The sequence below is a fragment of the Synchiropus splendidus genome, chromosome 12 (assembly GCF_027744825.2).
Source record: "Synchiropus splendidus isolate RoL2022-P1 chromosome 12, RoL_Sspl_1.0, whole genome shotgun sequence".
Lineage (NCBI taxonomy): Eukaryota > Metazoa > Chordata > Actinopteri > Syngnathiformes > Callionymidae > Synchiropus > Synchiropus splendidus.
In genome coordinates, this window is record NC_071345.1 from 2,280,858 (window position 1) to 2,296,125 (window position 15,268).

Consider the following 15,268-nt stretch of genomic DNA (forward strand, 5'->3'; position numbering starts at 1 on the left):
AGAGTCCATCTGGAAGCTGCGCCGCGACACACAAACAAACAAACGCACTTTTATAAAAACATGATTCTTAACATGTCAGTCGCTGCGGTGGCATGAAAACCAGGCTGGACCTGGGTGAGTGAGAGGAGGGGAGGAGGGGGGGCGACAGATGGATGCATTGATTTCAGCTTCACACACAGACGCAGCGAAGCGTGAGTCCTTCCATGCAAACATAACGCTCGACGTATAATAAAGCAGACTCCTGCCAATGGTGAGCGACGCGAGCGCAGCGTCACCCCTCCATCTGGAGCCTGCACTTCAGTCATGAAACGCTGCTTTCTTGCTGGATTTATCATCAGTAACTCGTGTTGATCAGCCGTCGGTCATCGGTGAAAGACCAGGAATCGGAGACGGAACTAGCGCAACCTGGACTGGGCTCTCATCACACCAGGATGTTCCCAAAACGATAAAATGTGACTCTGGAGAGGAAGCTTCTTTACTCTCACAGAGACTCGCGGAGAGGAGAGGCAGGGAAAAAACACTTCGGAGAGGATTAGTTTTATCTAGGGAGAAAATTTGACACAAGACGTCGTCTCTGGTCCAAGTGAGAAGCGACTGTTCTTTGTTATTAGAGTTAGAAGACAACCAAGTTTAATATAGTGACACGTGGCAAAGTAAAAATGACCGGAGATTTTAGCCTCGCTAAAGAGAAGTGTCCAGAAAAATGGCAGAAGGTGATGCTAACCTGGCACGAACCGTGTCTCTTGCAGAATGGCATTGATCGGTATCTGAAACCTGTCTTCCATGTATTAGACACAAGACGTCGTCTCTGGTCCAAGTGACAAGCAACTGTTCTTTGTTATTAGAGTTAGAAGACAACCAAGTTTTATATAGTGACACGTGGCAAAGTAAAGTACTTTTGACAAAGAGAAGTGTCCAGAAAAATGGCGGCAGGTGATGCTAACCTGAATCGAACACACCAGCAGCAACCGTGTCTCTTGCCGAATGTCCTGATGAACCATGGCATTGATCGGTCTCTGAAACCTGTCTCACAAAAATGAGACACAAGACGTCCTCCCTGGTCCAAGTTCTCTAGCAGCAACTGTTCTTTACGCCAGTTTTTTGCCTGGAGGCGAGAGTACGAAGTAGCGTGGCACGTACTCGTAGCGCCTCTTTGACCCATCAGACTCAAGCTGGTGGAGGAATTCAGTGTCTTTGTTTGACTCATCCAAACACTGCACTTCACAGCTGTAATGAATGTAAAGACGACGCTAAATGAAGTTCTCAGGTGGACATTTTAATTTCTGCGTTCTTCAGCGCTCGTCTGCGGCTTCAGCTGTCGGCAGCGCCACAAATCATCCGCATTGTTATTAGAGCTAGAAGAGTACTAATGAAATGTGCAGCCGCGTCTCCAGAGCAAAGCAACTCATGGACGCCGCCAACGCTGGCGCTAATTACAGTCAAACAAGTCACAGGTGAGGAAACAGACTCCGTCTAAACTCCACGCGGGACTCGTCAGCGCCGACGTTCAGGGCTGTCTGTGGTGTCCTCCCGGCAGGAAGGGCCTGGGGGGCGTGGGGCGGGGAGTGGGAGGAGCTCAAGAGTTGCCTGAGAAAGTGGTCAGCTGGACCACGTCTTTTGGAAATATTGAACTTCAAATGGTGATACATGATGGTGGTGACGGGCTGGTGAGGCTTCATGAAACAGTGTCCATGTTTTCAGAGCCCACGAGAGGGCAGTCTAGGTTTCGCATTAATGTGAAGTTTGGTTGTTCAATTCCAAAGATTTTCAGGCGGATAGTGCCACCTACTGGGCTCTGAACACGAGGAGACTGTTTCATGAAGCCTCTTCAGCCCATCACTAGCTGATGGTGCCTCAGCTGAAATGACTCGGTGGAGACTCAGAGTGGAGCCTGATTCACCAGCTGACGTTGGAGACGAACGGTTGTCCAACTGAGTCATTGAGGCAACACTGGCTGAGGAACCTCTCATATCCAGCTAAAGACGGTTGGGACTGAAACGCCCGAAATGAAAGACTTAAATCCAGGAATCAGTGACATCTAATAAGGAGACGCATCCACGCGTTTCTATGGTTGGAAAACGGAGGTTCAGATATTACAGCATTATAATCAAGTAATGTAGGTGAATGGTATTTTTACATTAAGACAAAGTGGAATTCTTGACAGGCGGGACAGATTTGTTTCATTTCAGCCGGCTGCAGCTTCATCATTTAATCTCTCATTTCTGTGAGAAACAAACTGGATAGATAAAGTTGCTGCCTGGTCAACAGCAGCAGCTCGGCTCGACTCCGTCTCCCGAAACACTTCCGCAGCTCCCAGCGTTTCATTTCGTCCTCACTGTTAGCACTTCAGTTAGTACAAATACAGTGGTACCTCAGTTTTCCAACGTCCCGGACCTCGAACAAATCGGAGTTCGAACAAAAATTTCGAGATTTTTTTGCTTCGGATTTCGAACAAAAATCCAGAACTGGCGAGTCTTGGACAAAGCGTGACTTGGTTTATGACTTTGTCACAGCCAAACTGCACAGACGCGCACATTCAGAGCTGGACACGCACCGGGCACCTCTTCACTTCTGGAGAGACCTCACTCACTCGGCAACCCCTCCCACATGCAGCGGCCACACACATAGAGGAACAGCCACCTGCAGCACACACTCTACATTCACTCCTACAAAGGACTATTTTAAGACTTGGTTGTTTTCAAATACATAGAGAGAAACAGCGCCACTAACAGGCCTCACATGTGCACTGCATCATTCTCAACCAGTCTAAAATTCAAGTTAATGTCAAGAGTGTCTCACAAGTCGTCCCTTAAACAGATGAGCCGTCAGTCCGGCCGAGTAGAAGCGAGTGGAAAGAGGAGTAATCTTTCAAAAAGGATCCCTAAATGGTGCATCGACCCGAGTATGAAACCGTCAATAAGTGCCAGACGCACAGGAAGCATAATTATATTATCGAATTACTGCACATCCACTTTGTTCCACTGATTGGACAAAGACTGACAGAGCAATTCATAGATCTTCCGCGAGGCCCTTACCTCGGCCGGAGCGCTCGCTCATGATCGAGCACGTACTCCAGGCTCGCGGCTCACGTTTGCTCATGAGCCCGCTGTCCTGAAGCGAAGCCTCCTGTCGGAGGGGGAGGCGGCAGCGCGGGAGCAGAAGCATCCAGGGACTCTGCGCAGCTCACCGAGCACAAATGGGCTCGGCCTGAACCTTGTGTCTCCACTCGATAAAATTCATTAGCAGCGGGCGGTGGACAGAAGCGAGTTATTGTGTTTTAATAATTCCTGCTGCTCTTTTGTCATTCGCGGAGGGTCGATACCAAGCCTCCATCTCTCAGACACGAGCAGCCAATCGGCGCAGCAGCGGAGCAATAGATCAGACTGATCAATCGATAGCCATTTAGCTGGGAGGAGAGGGGAAACAACTACAGAACAATGGACTATCAAATGGGCATTAACACCTCACGCCGTCCCGTCTACCTGCTTCTACGCTCTGCAGCCGGTGAAGACCGAACAAACGAGCGGCATCTGCACGCCGTGCGAGCTGCCTTCCCTCGCACCGACGTCTTCTCCAGCTACATCTTTTTATTGGTGCTCAGCTGGAGTGGCCGAGCCGCTCCCACATCGCACCTCCTGCTTGCACATCTGTCTGCGCCATCTCACTCCAGATGCTTCGCGAGCTACTTAATGCTTGTGTGGAAGGATAAGAGGTGTCCACCAAGACATTGGAGACGGCGCGTTCAGAGTGATGCCCCTGCTGAGACCCACGAAAGCAGCTATTGATTCGGGTCTTTCTGTTTGCAATTGAACCTGAATGTGGTGCGGAATACGAGGCTAAAGATGAAAGACTGAAGTGACACTGAAGGGCTGCTGTTTTGGTGGTGCAGGACCAGACGAGTCCAACTGGACCTTTTAGCACCAACCGAACCGAAATGAAAATGATGTCTCTATTGGTGTGTGTTTAAATGAGCCACTCGATAAGAGACTACAAACACAAGTCTTGGATTAGAACTGATGTGAGGTTTCATTGAAGCGGTTGCTCAGATTTCTGCCCTCTAGTGGCCACTGAACAGGAGTTTCCCGAAGCCTCATCGACCCATCACTACTGACCGCTATTCTGTCATCAGTCTTACCGTCTCTCCAGCATCAAACTTTGCTTGCTCCCAACAGGTCCATAAAGAAAACTTACGCTGGCAGTTCTTGGCCACGATGGCGTCACCGTAGTAACCGTCAGCGCAGCGGTCACAGGCCGGGCCGCCGTATCCGAGGCGACAACGCCGACACTGTCCGGTGACGGCATCACAGCTGCCAGGTACAGACAGGTCCAGGTTGCCGTGGCAATCGCAGGGCTGGCACGAGCCCCCCGGGACCATGGGCTGGCCGTAATATCCATTGGAGCATCTAGGAGGCAGCAGAGAGACACAGTTGGGATCGTCACACTTGACTGTTGGAGAGAGACACCTGAATGAATGTTTAGGAACTTGTGCTTTATAAAGGCGTCATTGAAAAGGTTCCCATAAACACCAACAAATTAAACCACGTCTTTTGAGTCGCTTATTGAGACATATTTGAATGTGAATAAAAAAGCGGAGCAAGGACACACACGGAGAGCTGAGCGAGGGTCGTGGAGAAGGTGAGACGGCGCCAACACGGAAGAAAACACCGAAGAGATCTTGTCACTTCAGTGCAAAGGACAATACCGCACCCTCTGCCCTCTATTAAACAGCTGAGTTCAAATCATTTTCCTGTGAGGCAGTGTGTGTTCGGAACAGCCTCAACACCCTCTCAAGGACCTTTGATATATTCTGTAGGACCTGCCCACTGTCGTGAGCAGAGGTCCACTTGATCAAGAGCTGCCTTAAATCACCACTCAACGATGGCCCAGGTGATGGAGGGTCATGGCCTTAAAACAGCTCCTGCAGGGTTCAAGCTGGGCTCAGGAGAAGATATCAAGACAGTAAGGAACATTCCTGCCTACCGCACGTTGGGTGTGATGCAGGGTGAGTTGGCCCCAACCCAAAGTGAGCGCTCTTTCCTTTAACAATCCCTGGCTCTGCCTTCCTGTCACCTGAGGACCAGGTCCAGCATCTCCTTGACATCGACCTCTGGTGCTCACAGTCACACCAAGCGCCACCAAAACCACTTTTCCACGCCTTATGAAGCAAAGTCAGTCTGGGGGGAGGAGGGGCCAAATTCAACATGTCGAATCAGAGCAGCAAGAGAAGCTGTAGCCCTTTCTCCACTGTGGAAGTACACGAGAGGCAACAAAAGACTTTCCTTTTCTCTGTCAATCCAGAAATAGATTCCAGCAGCAGCTACGATCAGCCGCTCATCTTCTCATCCATGAGTTTTCCCTCTCTGCTTTTGTCAACAGAAATGCGCTGCAGCTTGTTTCCAGAGTTCAGATATTCAACTTCACGATGAGATGAGACCCAAATGTGCTCCATCGCCTGATCCCATACGGCAGTGCAACAGTCACACGCCTCCTAAGTCCGTGTGTTTGGTATGAACCAGGGCTGGGACAGACTCACAACTTCACACACAAAAACACAACAGTGCGGAAGGATCGCCCCCGCTCTGGTGAGCCAGTCAGAGGCCAGGACACGCAGCTGAAGGTGCTCTGATTTCCTCCATCAACCACTCAACCATCGGCAGGATGCAGAGTCCCACCATCTCTTTCCATACATTAGGCCAATATTTCACAAATGAGCAAATAGTGAGTTGAGGCATGATCCGGTACGACTGTGTTTCTTTTCTAATCAACCGACTTGCATGTGCAACGTAGGCTTGAGATGAATTCACAGAGAGGAGGCGCGACAGGAGAGGTGGACTTGAGCCTCCTGACCCTCCCCGCCTCTCAACTCCGCTTCTTTATTAGCTGTCTGAGCTGCAGAAGCCGGTGATACTGCAGCGTGTGTGTTTGCTCTCCGCTCCGTCAAGTGGGCCGCGTGGAGACAGCGCTCTCTCCTCTTGATGAAAGGGAGAAACGCTTTAGCTCATCTGGAATATTGATATTCTAGGGGACTCCCGCTTGGGAAGTGTGGCCTCTTAACACAGGAAGTGGAGAGGTATTTATTGTGCGACAGTAGGAGGGGAGACAGCTGGCCAAAACCATCAGAGTGAAGGGAGGAGACAGTCAGTAAGGAGAAAGTAGCAGAAGGAGCGGAGAGGTCAAGGGTCGCACATTATGTTCTTTTATTTTTAGTGTGGAAAACTGGCAGTCAGCACCGGGGGGAGACATGTTTCACTCCACACCAGCTGAGTTGGGCCCCACGATTTAGGGAGTCAGAGGAATTCCACAAGATCGGAACTGTAAGTTCTGTACTGGTTCTGTAATAGAAGAAGTCAACCAAAACATCTGAGACTTGAACCCGCACTGTCAGGGTCTGAAGGCTGAAAAAGTGATTCCTCTCATCACAGTACGCAATTTCTCAGCCACTTTAGACCACGGACACAGATTTCCTCGCCTCACATCTCTCCTCGTGTGCCTGCTGAACCTTCCTGATGGAAAATAAGGACCTTTGCAAATGAGCTTGTATCAAAACTAGTGTCACTTTTTAGCCCCAGGCCGCATTGATTTTAACAAAGTTAAAAAAATACATAAAAGTGGATGCTAAATAAAGAACGTTCATAAAAGAAGTCCATCTTTTTTATGCTGATGTTCCGTGTGTAGTGAGCACTCCTTGTTTTGTTCCGGAGCTCCTCACGAGGGCGGAGTCTGACGGAGGTTTGGATGGGGGCGGAGTCTGAGTAGTACAGGTGTGTGTGAGCAGCTCATTAATAACTGCTGAGAGGTTCCACGGGAAGAGTCAGAGACAGCCTGGAGAGAGGTGGAGCTGACGGTCAGCCATGTTTGTTCACATCCGCCACGTATAGTGTTGGCTCCTGGAGGGATTGATAAATACAAAAATGAACTTAGTTTTTATTCCAAAAAGTCGATTTTTTTTCACTATTTATAGCGTTAAATGAGACTTTTGCCTCCTAAATTATGAATATGGCGTAAAAGTTTTATAAAAAAAACGTCTATGTGCTCGATGAAATGAACAAGCGGGGGGTAAAAAAGAAACAATAGCAAACACATCAGTGTTGTGTTTGTGACAAAGTTTAAGAAACTGTTGGGTCTCAATGTGAGGACGGAGATTGACTGTTATGCAGTGAGGGGCTGATGAGGCTTCATGAAACAGTGCCCATCCCTTCAGAGCCCACTAGAGGGCTGTGTTGGTTTAAAATGTGGTGAGGTTCCATTGAAACACTTGTTCCATTCGCAAGTTTTTTGGGCGAATAGCGGCATCTAGTGGGCTCTGAAAATGGGACACTGTTTCATGAAGCCTCATCAGCCCAACACTACTGTTAGGTCGCCATGTCGCTGCACAGGTACAAAGCTCAAAGTAGAAGATGATACAAATAGACATGGAAAGATGGACGCCATGCCACGGAAATGTGACTCACTCTCACAGTCAGAGAGCGACTCACGTCACCTGTGAGGACCGTGACTGGTTCAGGAGTGAGACTGAGCTTCAAGTGTTTTCAACACACGCTCAGCGTTTGGACCTTCAACGTGACTGTTCAAAACAATCCAAGTGCAGCAAGAGGGTGCTGCTGTCCTCCTTTGCAAGCCCGATCGATACATCAATATCCCATGTTTAAATATATTTGGAAAACGCCGCCACTCTCTCGTGAGTGTCCGCAGCGCACCAGTTATTTGCGTGTGTTTGAGACGAGCGTGTGCCACTTGTGCGCGTGGGCTCTTCTCGCTGCGTGTGTGCTCACCTTATTGGACCACTGTCAGTCAAGCCTGCTCCAGCCACCCGAAATAAACAGCTAATAAGGAACGTTCTGCGCCAGTGTCTGGAGAAGACAGGACAGGAGGCCTGGAAATCGGAGCTTCTCACTTCACTACCAGCTGATGAAACCAGTTTGAAGCCAATCAGGCGCCGAGTGGGACGAAGGTGAAAAGCTCGGGTGGATTCACTGGCCTGCAGCCAACCAGGGCACTCATTACGTGCACGCTCATTTGCAGTCCAGTTGGGACGCAACATGCTGTAATTCCTCCCTCTGGTTTGGTCACACTCGGGCGTGTTTTTTCACATCCTAAATAACGTTGTCCAGTCCGTCTCAAAGACCCGTGGATCGAGTGCTTGCACCAAAATCTCACCATGAAACTTCACACCACCAGAAAACACCGGCGTGTACTTTCATTCTACTGTCGACATTTGTCACTCTGGTTTGGTCACACTCGGGCGTGTTTTTTCACATCCTAAATAACGTTGTCCAGTCCGTCTCAAAGACCCGTGGATCGAGCGCAAAATCTCACCATGGAACTTCACACCACCAGAAAACACCGTCGTGTACTTTCATTCTACTGTCAACATTTCTGTGGTTCCATCTCGATATTACCGATATTATAACTCGTATCATCATGACTACAAGCCCCATCATCCTGGTTTGTCACAAGAACCGGTACCAGCAGATGAAAAATACAACAATTGTCACTTCTTTCATCAGTACACGAGTCGATTCGGGGGCAGGATACGCCCATCGGAGTTTGGTTTGGAAATACTTCAGATTCGAGGCTGATGAATGCAGAGTAGTTATTAACTCTCACAAACCACGAACCTGGCCAAACATTTGAAAGATTTGTTTAAAGACGGTGAGTGAGTTTTCATCTCAGCATGTGCCACGTTTTATCTAAGACGTTCCACTCACTACAGGCTGCTACATCGTCGCACGAGAGATTCACACAGCTCAGCCGTCACACTGCCTCATTACAGGCAGCTCACTATAACAGTATTGTCGTTCTTTATTTGCACATTTATCAGACAAACGTTTTTATACTTGAAGGCTGCTCATTGGCATTTCTTACACGTATGATGGTTGTAGATTTCGTTGGTTATTTTCCACATTCATGCGACAAATGTTACTCTTTGCTCCCTCTCCGTCTCCTTCAACTCAACATGACCTGGGGTTGGATTCTTGAAAGGTTTCTGCCTCCAAGTTCAGCCACATTAGCATCTGCTTCTGAGTCACTTCTGAGAGCACAGATGCAGCGAACTAAACTTCCCTCGCCACTGAAAACTCCATCATTTCTTCATCTTATCGACTGCAGACACACTCTCCAAGCCTTTCTCCAACGGCAACACTTTCACCTTTCCAGAGAGCTTCTGCCACTTTATTCTGCTGCGGAAAATTCTATTTTTCCATCCTCTTGGCAGTTGGGCTCACAGTGGGGGTCCTCTCTAAAAAGGCCGCACAAAGAGAAGTCCCACAATCAGCCAGGAGCAGAATGAAAAGTACTTACGAAGATACTTTGTGTAGCCACAAACATGCTGATGGAAGAGGAAGCACTCGCAGCCATCAGACGGGACGATTATCACGCTAAAACTGCAGCTGGGTTTCATCTTCAAAAAGAGGTTCTTTCTCAGACCACACACGTGCGATGACTGGAGGACCGTATCAAAACCAATTAGCGACCGCTAGCTACAGTACGTACTTGCTAACTTGCTAAACTGGAATTCAAAAGGATTGAAGTAAAACATAATAGAACCTTCACCACAATTTAGAAAACAACAAAAGAGAGCATTTATTCCCGAAAATAAAAATCATACTTTTGATAAATAAATAAGAGGAAGAGTTGTGTGTCATGAGGAGGAAGAGTTGTGAGTCATGAGGAGGAAGAGTTGTGAGTCATGAGGAGGAAGAGTTGTGAGTCATGAGGAGGAAGAGTTGTGAGTCATGAGGAGGAAGAGTTGTGAGTCATGAGGAGGAAGAGTTGTGAGTCATGAGGAGGAAGAGTTGTGTATCATGAGGAGGAAGAGTCATGTCGTGAGGAGGAAGAGTTGTGTGTCATGAGCAAGAAGAGTTGTGTGTCATGAGGAGGAAGAGTTGTGAGTCATGAGGAGGAAGAGTCATGTCGTGAGGAGGAAGAGTTGTGTGTCATGAGGAGGAAGAGTTGTGAGTCATGAGGAGGAAGAGTTGTGTGTCATGAGGAGGAAGAGTCATGTCATGAGGAGGAAGAGTTGTGAGTCATGAGGAGGAAGAGTTGTGTGTCATGAGGAGGAAGAGTTGTGTGTCATGAGGAGGAAGAGTCATGTCATGAGGAGGAAGAGTCATGTCATGAGGAGGAAGAGTTGTGTATCATGAGGAGGAAGAGTTGTGTGTCATGAGGAGGAAGAGTTGTGTCATGAGCAAGAAGAGTTGTGTGTCATGAGCAAGAAGAGTTGTGTGTCATGAGGAGGAAGAGTTGTGTGTCATGAGGAGGAAGAGTCATGTCATGAGGAGGAAGAGTTGTGAGTCATGAGGAGGAAGAGTTGTGTCATGAGCAAGAAGAGTTGTGTGTCATGAGGAGGAAGAGTTGTGTGTCATGAGGAGGAAGAGTTGTGAGTCATGAGGAGGAAGAGTTGTGTGTCATGAGGAGGAAGAGTCATGTCATGAGGAGGAAGAGTTGTGAGTCATGAGGAGGAAGAGTTGTGAGTCATGAGGAGGAAGAGTCATGTCATGAGGAGGAAGAGTTGTGAGTCATGAGGAGGAAGAGTTGTGAGTCATGAGGAGGAAGAGTTGTGTGTCATGAGGAGGAAGAGTTGCGTGTCGTGAGGAGGAAGAGTTGCGTGTCGTGAGGAGGAAGAGTTGTGAGTCATGAGGAGGAAGAGTCGTGTGTCATGAGGAGGAAGAGTTGTGAGGAGGAAGAGTCATGTCGTGAGGAGGAAGAGTCATGTCATGAGGAGGAAGAGTCGTGTTCAGAGTCAGAGGTGCACAACACTCGTCTGTGCCTTTCCAGCTGGTGCGGCAGAGCAGCAGAGTGCAGCAGTGGGGAGAGCACTGGCAGCGGAGGGTGTTGTGAAGCCCATCATCCAGACAAATGAGGACATTACAATTCATTAAAAGCAACGGCAACAATAGCAGGCGAGATAATGAAGTGTAATGACAGGTCGTCAATTAGTCAGACAGAAACAAAGCCAGCGCCGATGACCTTGGAATGTGGCTGTTGGAGAGAAGCGCTTGAAAATGTTCAACAATGATGCGGACCACAAACACGACAGTGACATGACAGTGAAGAAGTGAGAATGTACTGAGAGTGTGTTGAGAAGTTACATGGTTCTGACAGAGAAACATGTGTGTTCATAACACAATCAATAAGACTGGAGACGAATAAGTCGGAAAACGCTTTGAAATGAAAATAAAAGTGGTCTCATTGTATTTTAATGACTATTTCCAAGGAGCAATAAATGCAATCATTTATATTTCAGCGAAGAAAACAGTGGTGTTTATTGTTATAGAGCAGATGATGTGGATGAGGCACATTATACAATGACTCATTTGTAGTCAAATAATTGTCATTTTGAATTTATGAAAACCTTAAATGCTTAGAAACAAGGAAAATGTTACATTACTATTTTTTCTTTTTTGAAAAAAAACTTCCCATGTGTCAATTAAATTGAAGCTGTAATTTCCCTCTTCATTTTTGTTCCTGAGCGAAAGAGAGAGAGTAAAAAGTACTTTTTAAAAGTGGAATATAAATTCAAGGGAAACCAACCAAGATATAAAATTGCCAATGACATGGTAAAAATATATGCTCTTCTCATTGGCAATAACTGACCGATAAAGCACCCATGAAAAAACGTTCTGAATATACAGTCATCATTTTGCAGGGAAGACAAAGTCTTTGTAGAAGATTCGGATCAGTGGGAAGAATCATATCACAACAAACAGCAGATAATATATGTGGTAATGTGGTGAAAAACACTTCAGTAAACAACGTGCGTGGAACACGAGTTCCAGTGAAGTCAAAGTTCACATATCTCTGGCTGGTGTCTTCAACGCACCACTGTTATCGAAGGCCTTTTCAGGCTGCATGTGTTCAGACGCAGATTCCTCATCAGCAACAGAGGATATTTATACCGCGAGTCATTCACATTTCCCAGCTGCAAATGAGGTTTATAAAAAGACTAAACGCCAGACAGAGACTTTGTGCTGCGGTCGGCGCTTGGTAACCAAAGACTGTCCAGCAACATGGCAACAAGGAGGCGAAGTGTAGCCGCAAGAAAAGACGATCTATCGCCTTCAATGTCTCGCTGGACACGGAAAAGTGACGCTGCACATCAGTAAAGGTTTGGGACTTGAGATTGTTGAGGACACTGGAGGAACAGTAAACTCACAACTGACCATTTACCACATAAGATGTTCAGTAAATGTACCTTCAGTCATTTCTGTCAGTTTTGGCCAAGTTCACTTTCACTTTCTACAGCTGCTTTCCCGCTCAGCTCAGGTCCAGTCTGCTGCTCGTGGAGCAGTTGGTAATACTAGTCCTGAGGATGACCAGTTAGCTTAGCGTAAGCTAAGGGAGTGACTCGCGAAGGAGGCTTAGCGAGTCACTGGCTCTCACTTGTGTTGACGTCTGGAGGGATCTGACTCAGTTACCTGTCACATCGGGGTCCGGTGTATCCCGGTTGGCAGCGGTCGCACTGCACCTCGCCGTCGCCGCTCAGGTGGCAGGTGGGGCTGAAGCTTTGGTCCAGGCGTTTTTGGGGGCGCAGATGGGCGGCGGAACGTTGTCCCATTGTGACGGCGAGCGGCCAGAGGAGGAAGCAGAGGCAGAGGAGACGACACACACTCGTCATTGTGACACACAGCCTGGCTGACACATAAACTTCTCCTCTCCACGGGTGAGGACTCGCTGAGGAGAATCACACTTCCAACTCGACTGAAATGAAGTGACAGAGGGAGAAGCAGAGAGTCCTGAGTCTCCCTCCCACTGCCACAGACTATAGATAGTTGTGCTGGCTCGGGTTCCAGGCCCCCGACCGACTCACATGCCTCCTGACAGGCCTGCAAACTGTGTCGCTGCTCATGGAAACCAAAATAACTTCAGCAAAAACCTAGATGTTCCACAGTATTTATGAAAATGTGATGAATCCACTTCATTTACGTCAATCTTTCTCATCCAATCTTGTTTGTTGGGGATATTTTTTGAAATAAATTACACTTTTTTCTCATATATATTTCACTTCTCAGCATAGCACCAAAAAACAAGGTTTAATCCAGCACTACTTTTTAAAAACGTATTTCATTTTTCACACATTTTACCCCCTGTTTTCCTCTGTAGTTTGAAGCCAAATATTCTTTTAAATTCCAAATTATACTCTAGACTTTAACCTATTATTTTTTAAATTTAGATTTATATATTTTTCTCTATTGAAACTTCAAGTTTCCTTGAGTGCAAGATATTCTACTTAATATCCAAATTAAACATATTAACTACACAGCAGTCTTATAAAAAAGTAGAAATATTATGTGCATTTGAGTTATTTATTATTATTGTTATTTTAATTTAATGGCAACATTTCTGGTTTCATCAAATACGTCACTTTCACAAAATAATTTTGGGCTTTCCTCCTATTTTTTTTTACACATTATAAATCATAATTTTCAACTTTACTTTCTTTGACCAGGTACTTTATTGTATTCTATTCTCCTCATTTCTATTATTCAAATGCTTTTCTTCCACTGTAAGTTACAGTTTTTGTTAGGTAATTACTATACTTTCTTTGACCAGGTACTTTATTGTCTTCTATTCTCCTCATTTCTATTTTTTAAATGCTTTTTTTTCCACTGTAAGTTACAGTTTTTGTGAGGTAATTACTATACTTTCTTTGACCAGGTACTTTATTGTCTTCTATTCTCCTCTCCACTGTAAGTTACAGTTTTTGTGAGGTAATTACTATACTTTGCGGCACATTTCGAACAGCACTTCCCTGAACAGGTGTGTCTTGGGCCCTGAAGGTGAGGCAGCGTCTTCACGCAGAACTGAAGCCACAGTGTCTCTGCACTGACTCAACTCATTCACTTCCCATGGGTAAACAGCAGCGCATGTGAGCTGATAGCATGATGGGATCACAGCGCACGGCTGACATGGACACCGTCGAGTGGCCACGTCGATGCACCAGGCCTCTGCGATGTTGGATTTAATTAACAAGCGCTGAATCCAGATGTAATTAAGATTGCAGGCTGTAATGAGAGAGCACCTCCTTTGGTTTGGCAGGAGAGAGTCTTGCAGCAGGTCAGTCAAACGCGCGGCTCGGGGACCAGAGGGGCCCCGCTGAGGGCAAAGAGCTGGACATCTCACCATTAACATGCACTGTGTCCAACACCTTGAGGAGATTTCACAGAATAAAGAGGAGCAGACAATATAGGTTTTTCCATCATGATTTAAAATGAAATATTTGTTGTTTTCTCCTTTAAAAAAATTGTCTTGACCATTATATATAGTGGGAACTCAATTAACTACCTAGATTTTAGGCAGTAAAATAGTTTTTGTCATTTGTCAGTTATTTATTTAACTGATAATAACAAGACAAATTCACATATATTCGCGTTCGGAATAATTTCTTTTTTAGTTGAGTTTATATTCATTGCATGTGTCTGTACTCACTCCATCTTGCTTTATTTTTCATGGCCTTAAAAAAGTCATTCAAACTTATTGAGACTGGGAGGAAATGATGGGGGTGATGCAGGTTATGGAACAGGATTTTTGGTTTTTGGCCGTGGAAAAAACAAATGAATATATGAGCCTGAAAGAAAAGGCGCGACGTGATCCCCTCACTGGACCTTGAGGAGGCTTCACGGTGGGTAGGTGGCGACGGGAGTGACGGTCTGCTGTGAACATGAAGGGCCAGACGGCTATTTCAGGGCTGCAGGGCGGAGGAATCCACCTCTGAGCTATTATTGCCGGCGGGGTGAGAGGGAAACAGTGGAGAGAGTGAGAGACGGGCGTCTGTTTAATGGCAGCGTGAAGATTCTCAGCTGTTGCTGCCAGTGTGTGTGTGCGTGTTGAGTGTCCGGAGCACAGCATCACCTTCAGGTCGGCTGGAGGAATAGCACTGCGCTGTTGTCTTTTGCAAGTTGTAGGGCAGTGAGAGAATAGAAGTTAGCAATGACTGTTCCACCAAACTATCGAGAGCCTTAAGAGAGCTATATGATGGGACTCTGTGTTATGTTTTTTAAATTATTATTATTTGAAAAGTATAGTCTGAAACATAAAAAAGTAAAAAAATGTTGAATCTTCTCAACATTAACTTTCACTTTAACGTATGTACATATGTTCTCGACTATTTATGAAACAATTTTTTTTTAAATAGTAAAAAAAACACTACATTGGATATTCTGTATTGTTCTGCCACAAATTCTCATTCAGTGCATCACTACTGCGTAATAATAAAAGGTGTTTGGAACTAATGAATCTTCCTTTGACCTGTGACCCAAAACAATGAGCA

General features: G+C 46.4%; 1 protein-coding gene across 5 annotated transcripts in view; it reads right to left on the bottom strand.

Moving 5' to 3' along the window:
* The window catches only part of lama2 (laminin, alpha 2), a 134,648-nt gene that overhangs the window by 43,950 nt on the left and 75,430 nt on the right, over positions 1-15,268 (bottom strand). For all 5 annotated transcript variants that reach the window (XM_053881831.1, XM_053881832.1, XM_053881830.1 and 2 more), the window contains exons 20-21: positions 12,417-12,503; positions 4,192-4,403 (exon numbers count right to left, since the gene is read on the bottom strand). In XM_053881831.1, the coding sequence (XP_053737806.1) occupies positions 4,192-4,403; positions 12,417-12,503 (299 nt within the window). The remainder of the gene's footprint in view (positions 1-4,191; positions 4,404-12,416; positions 12,504-15,268) is intronic.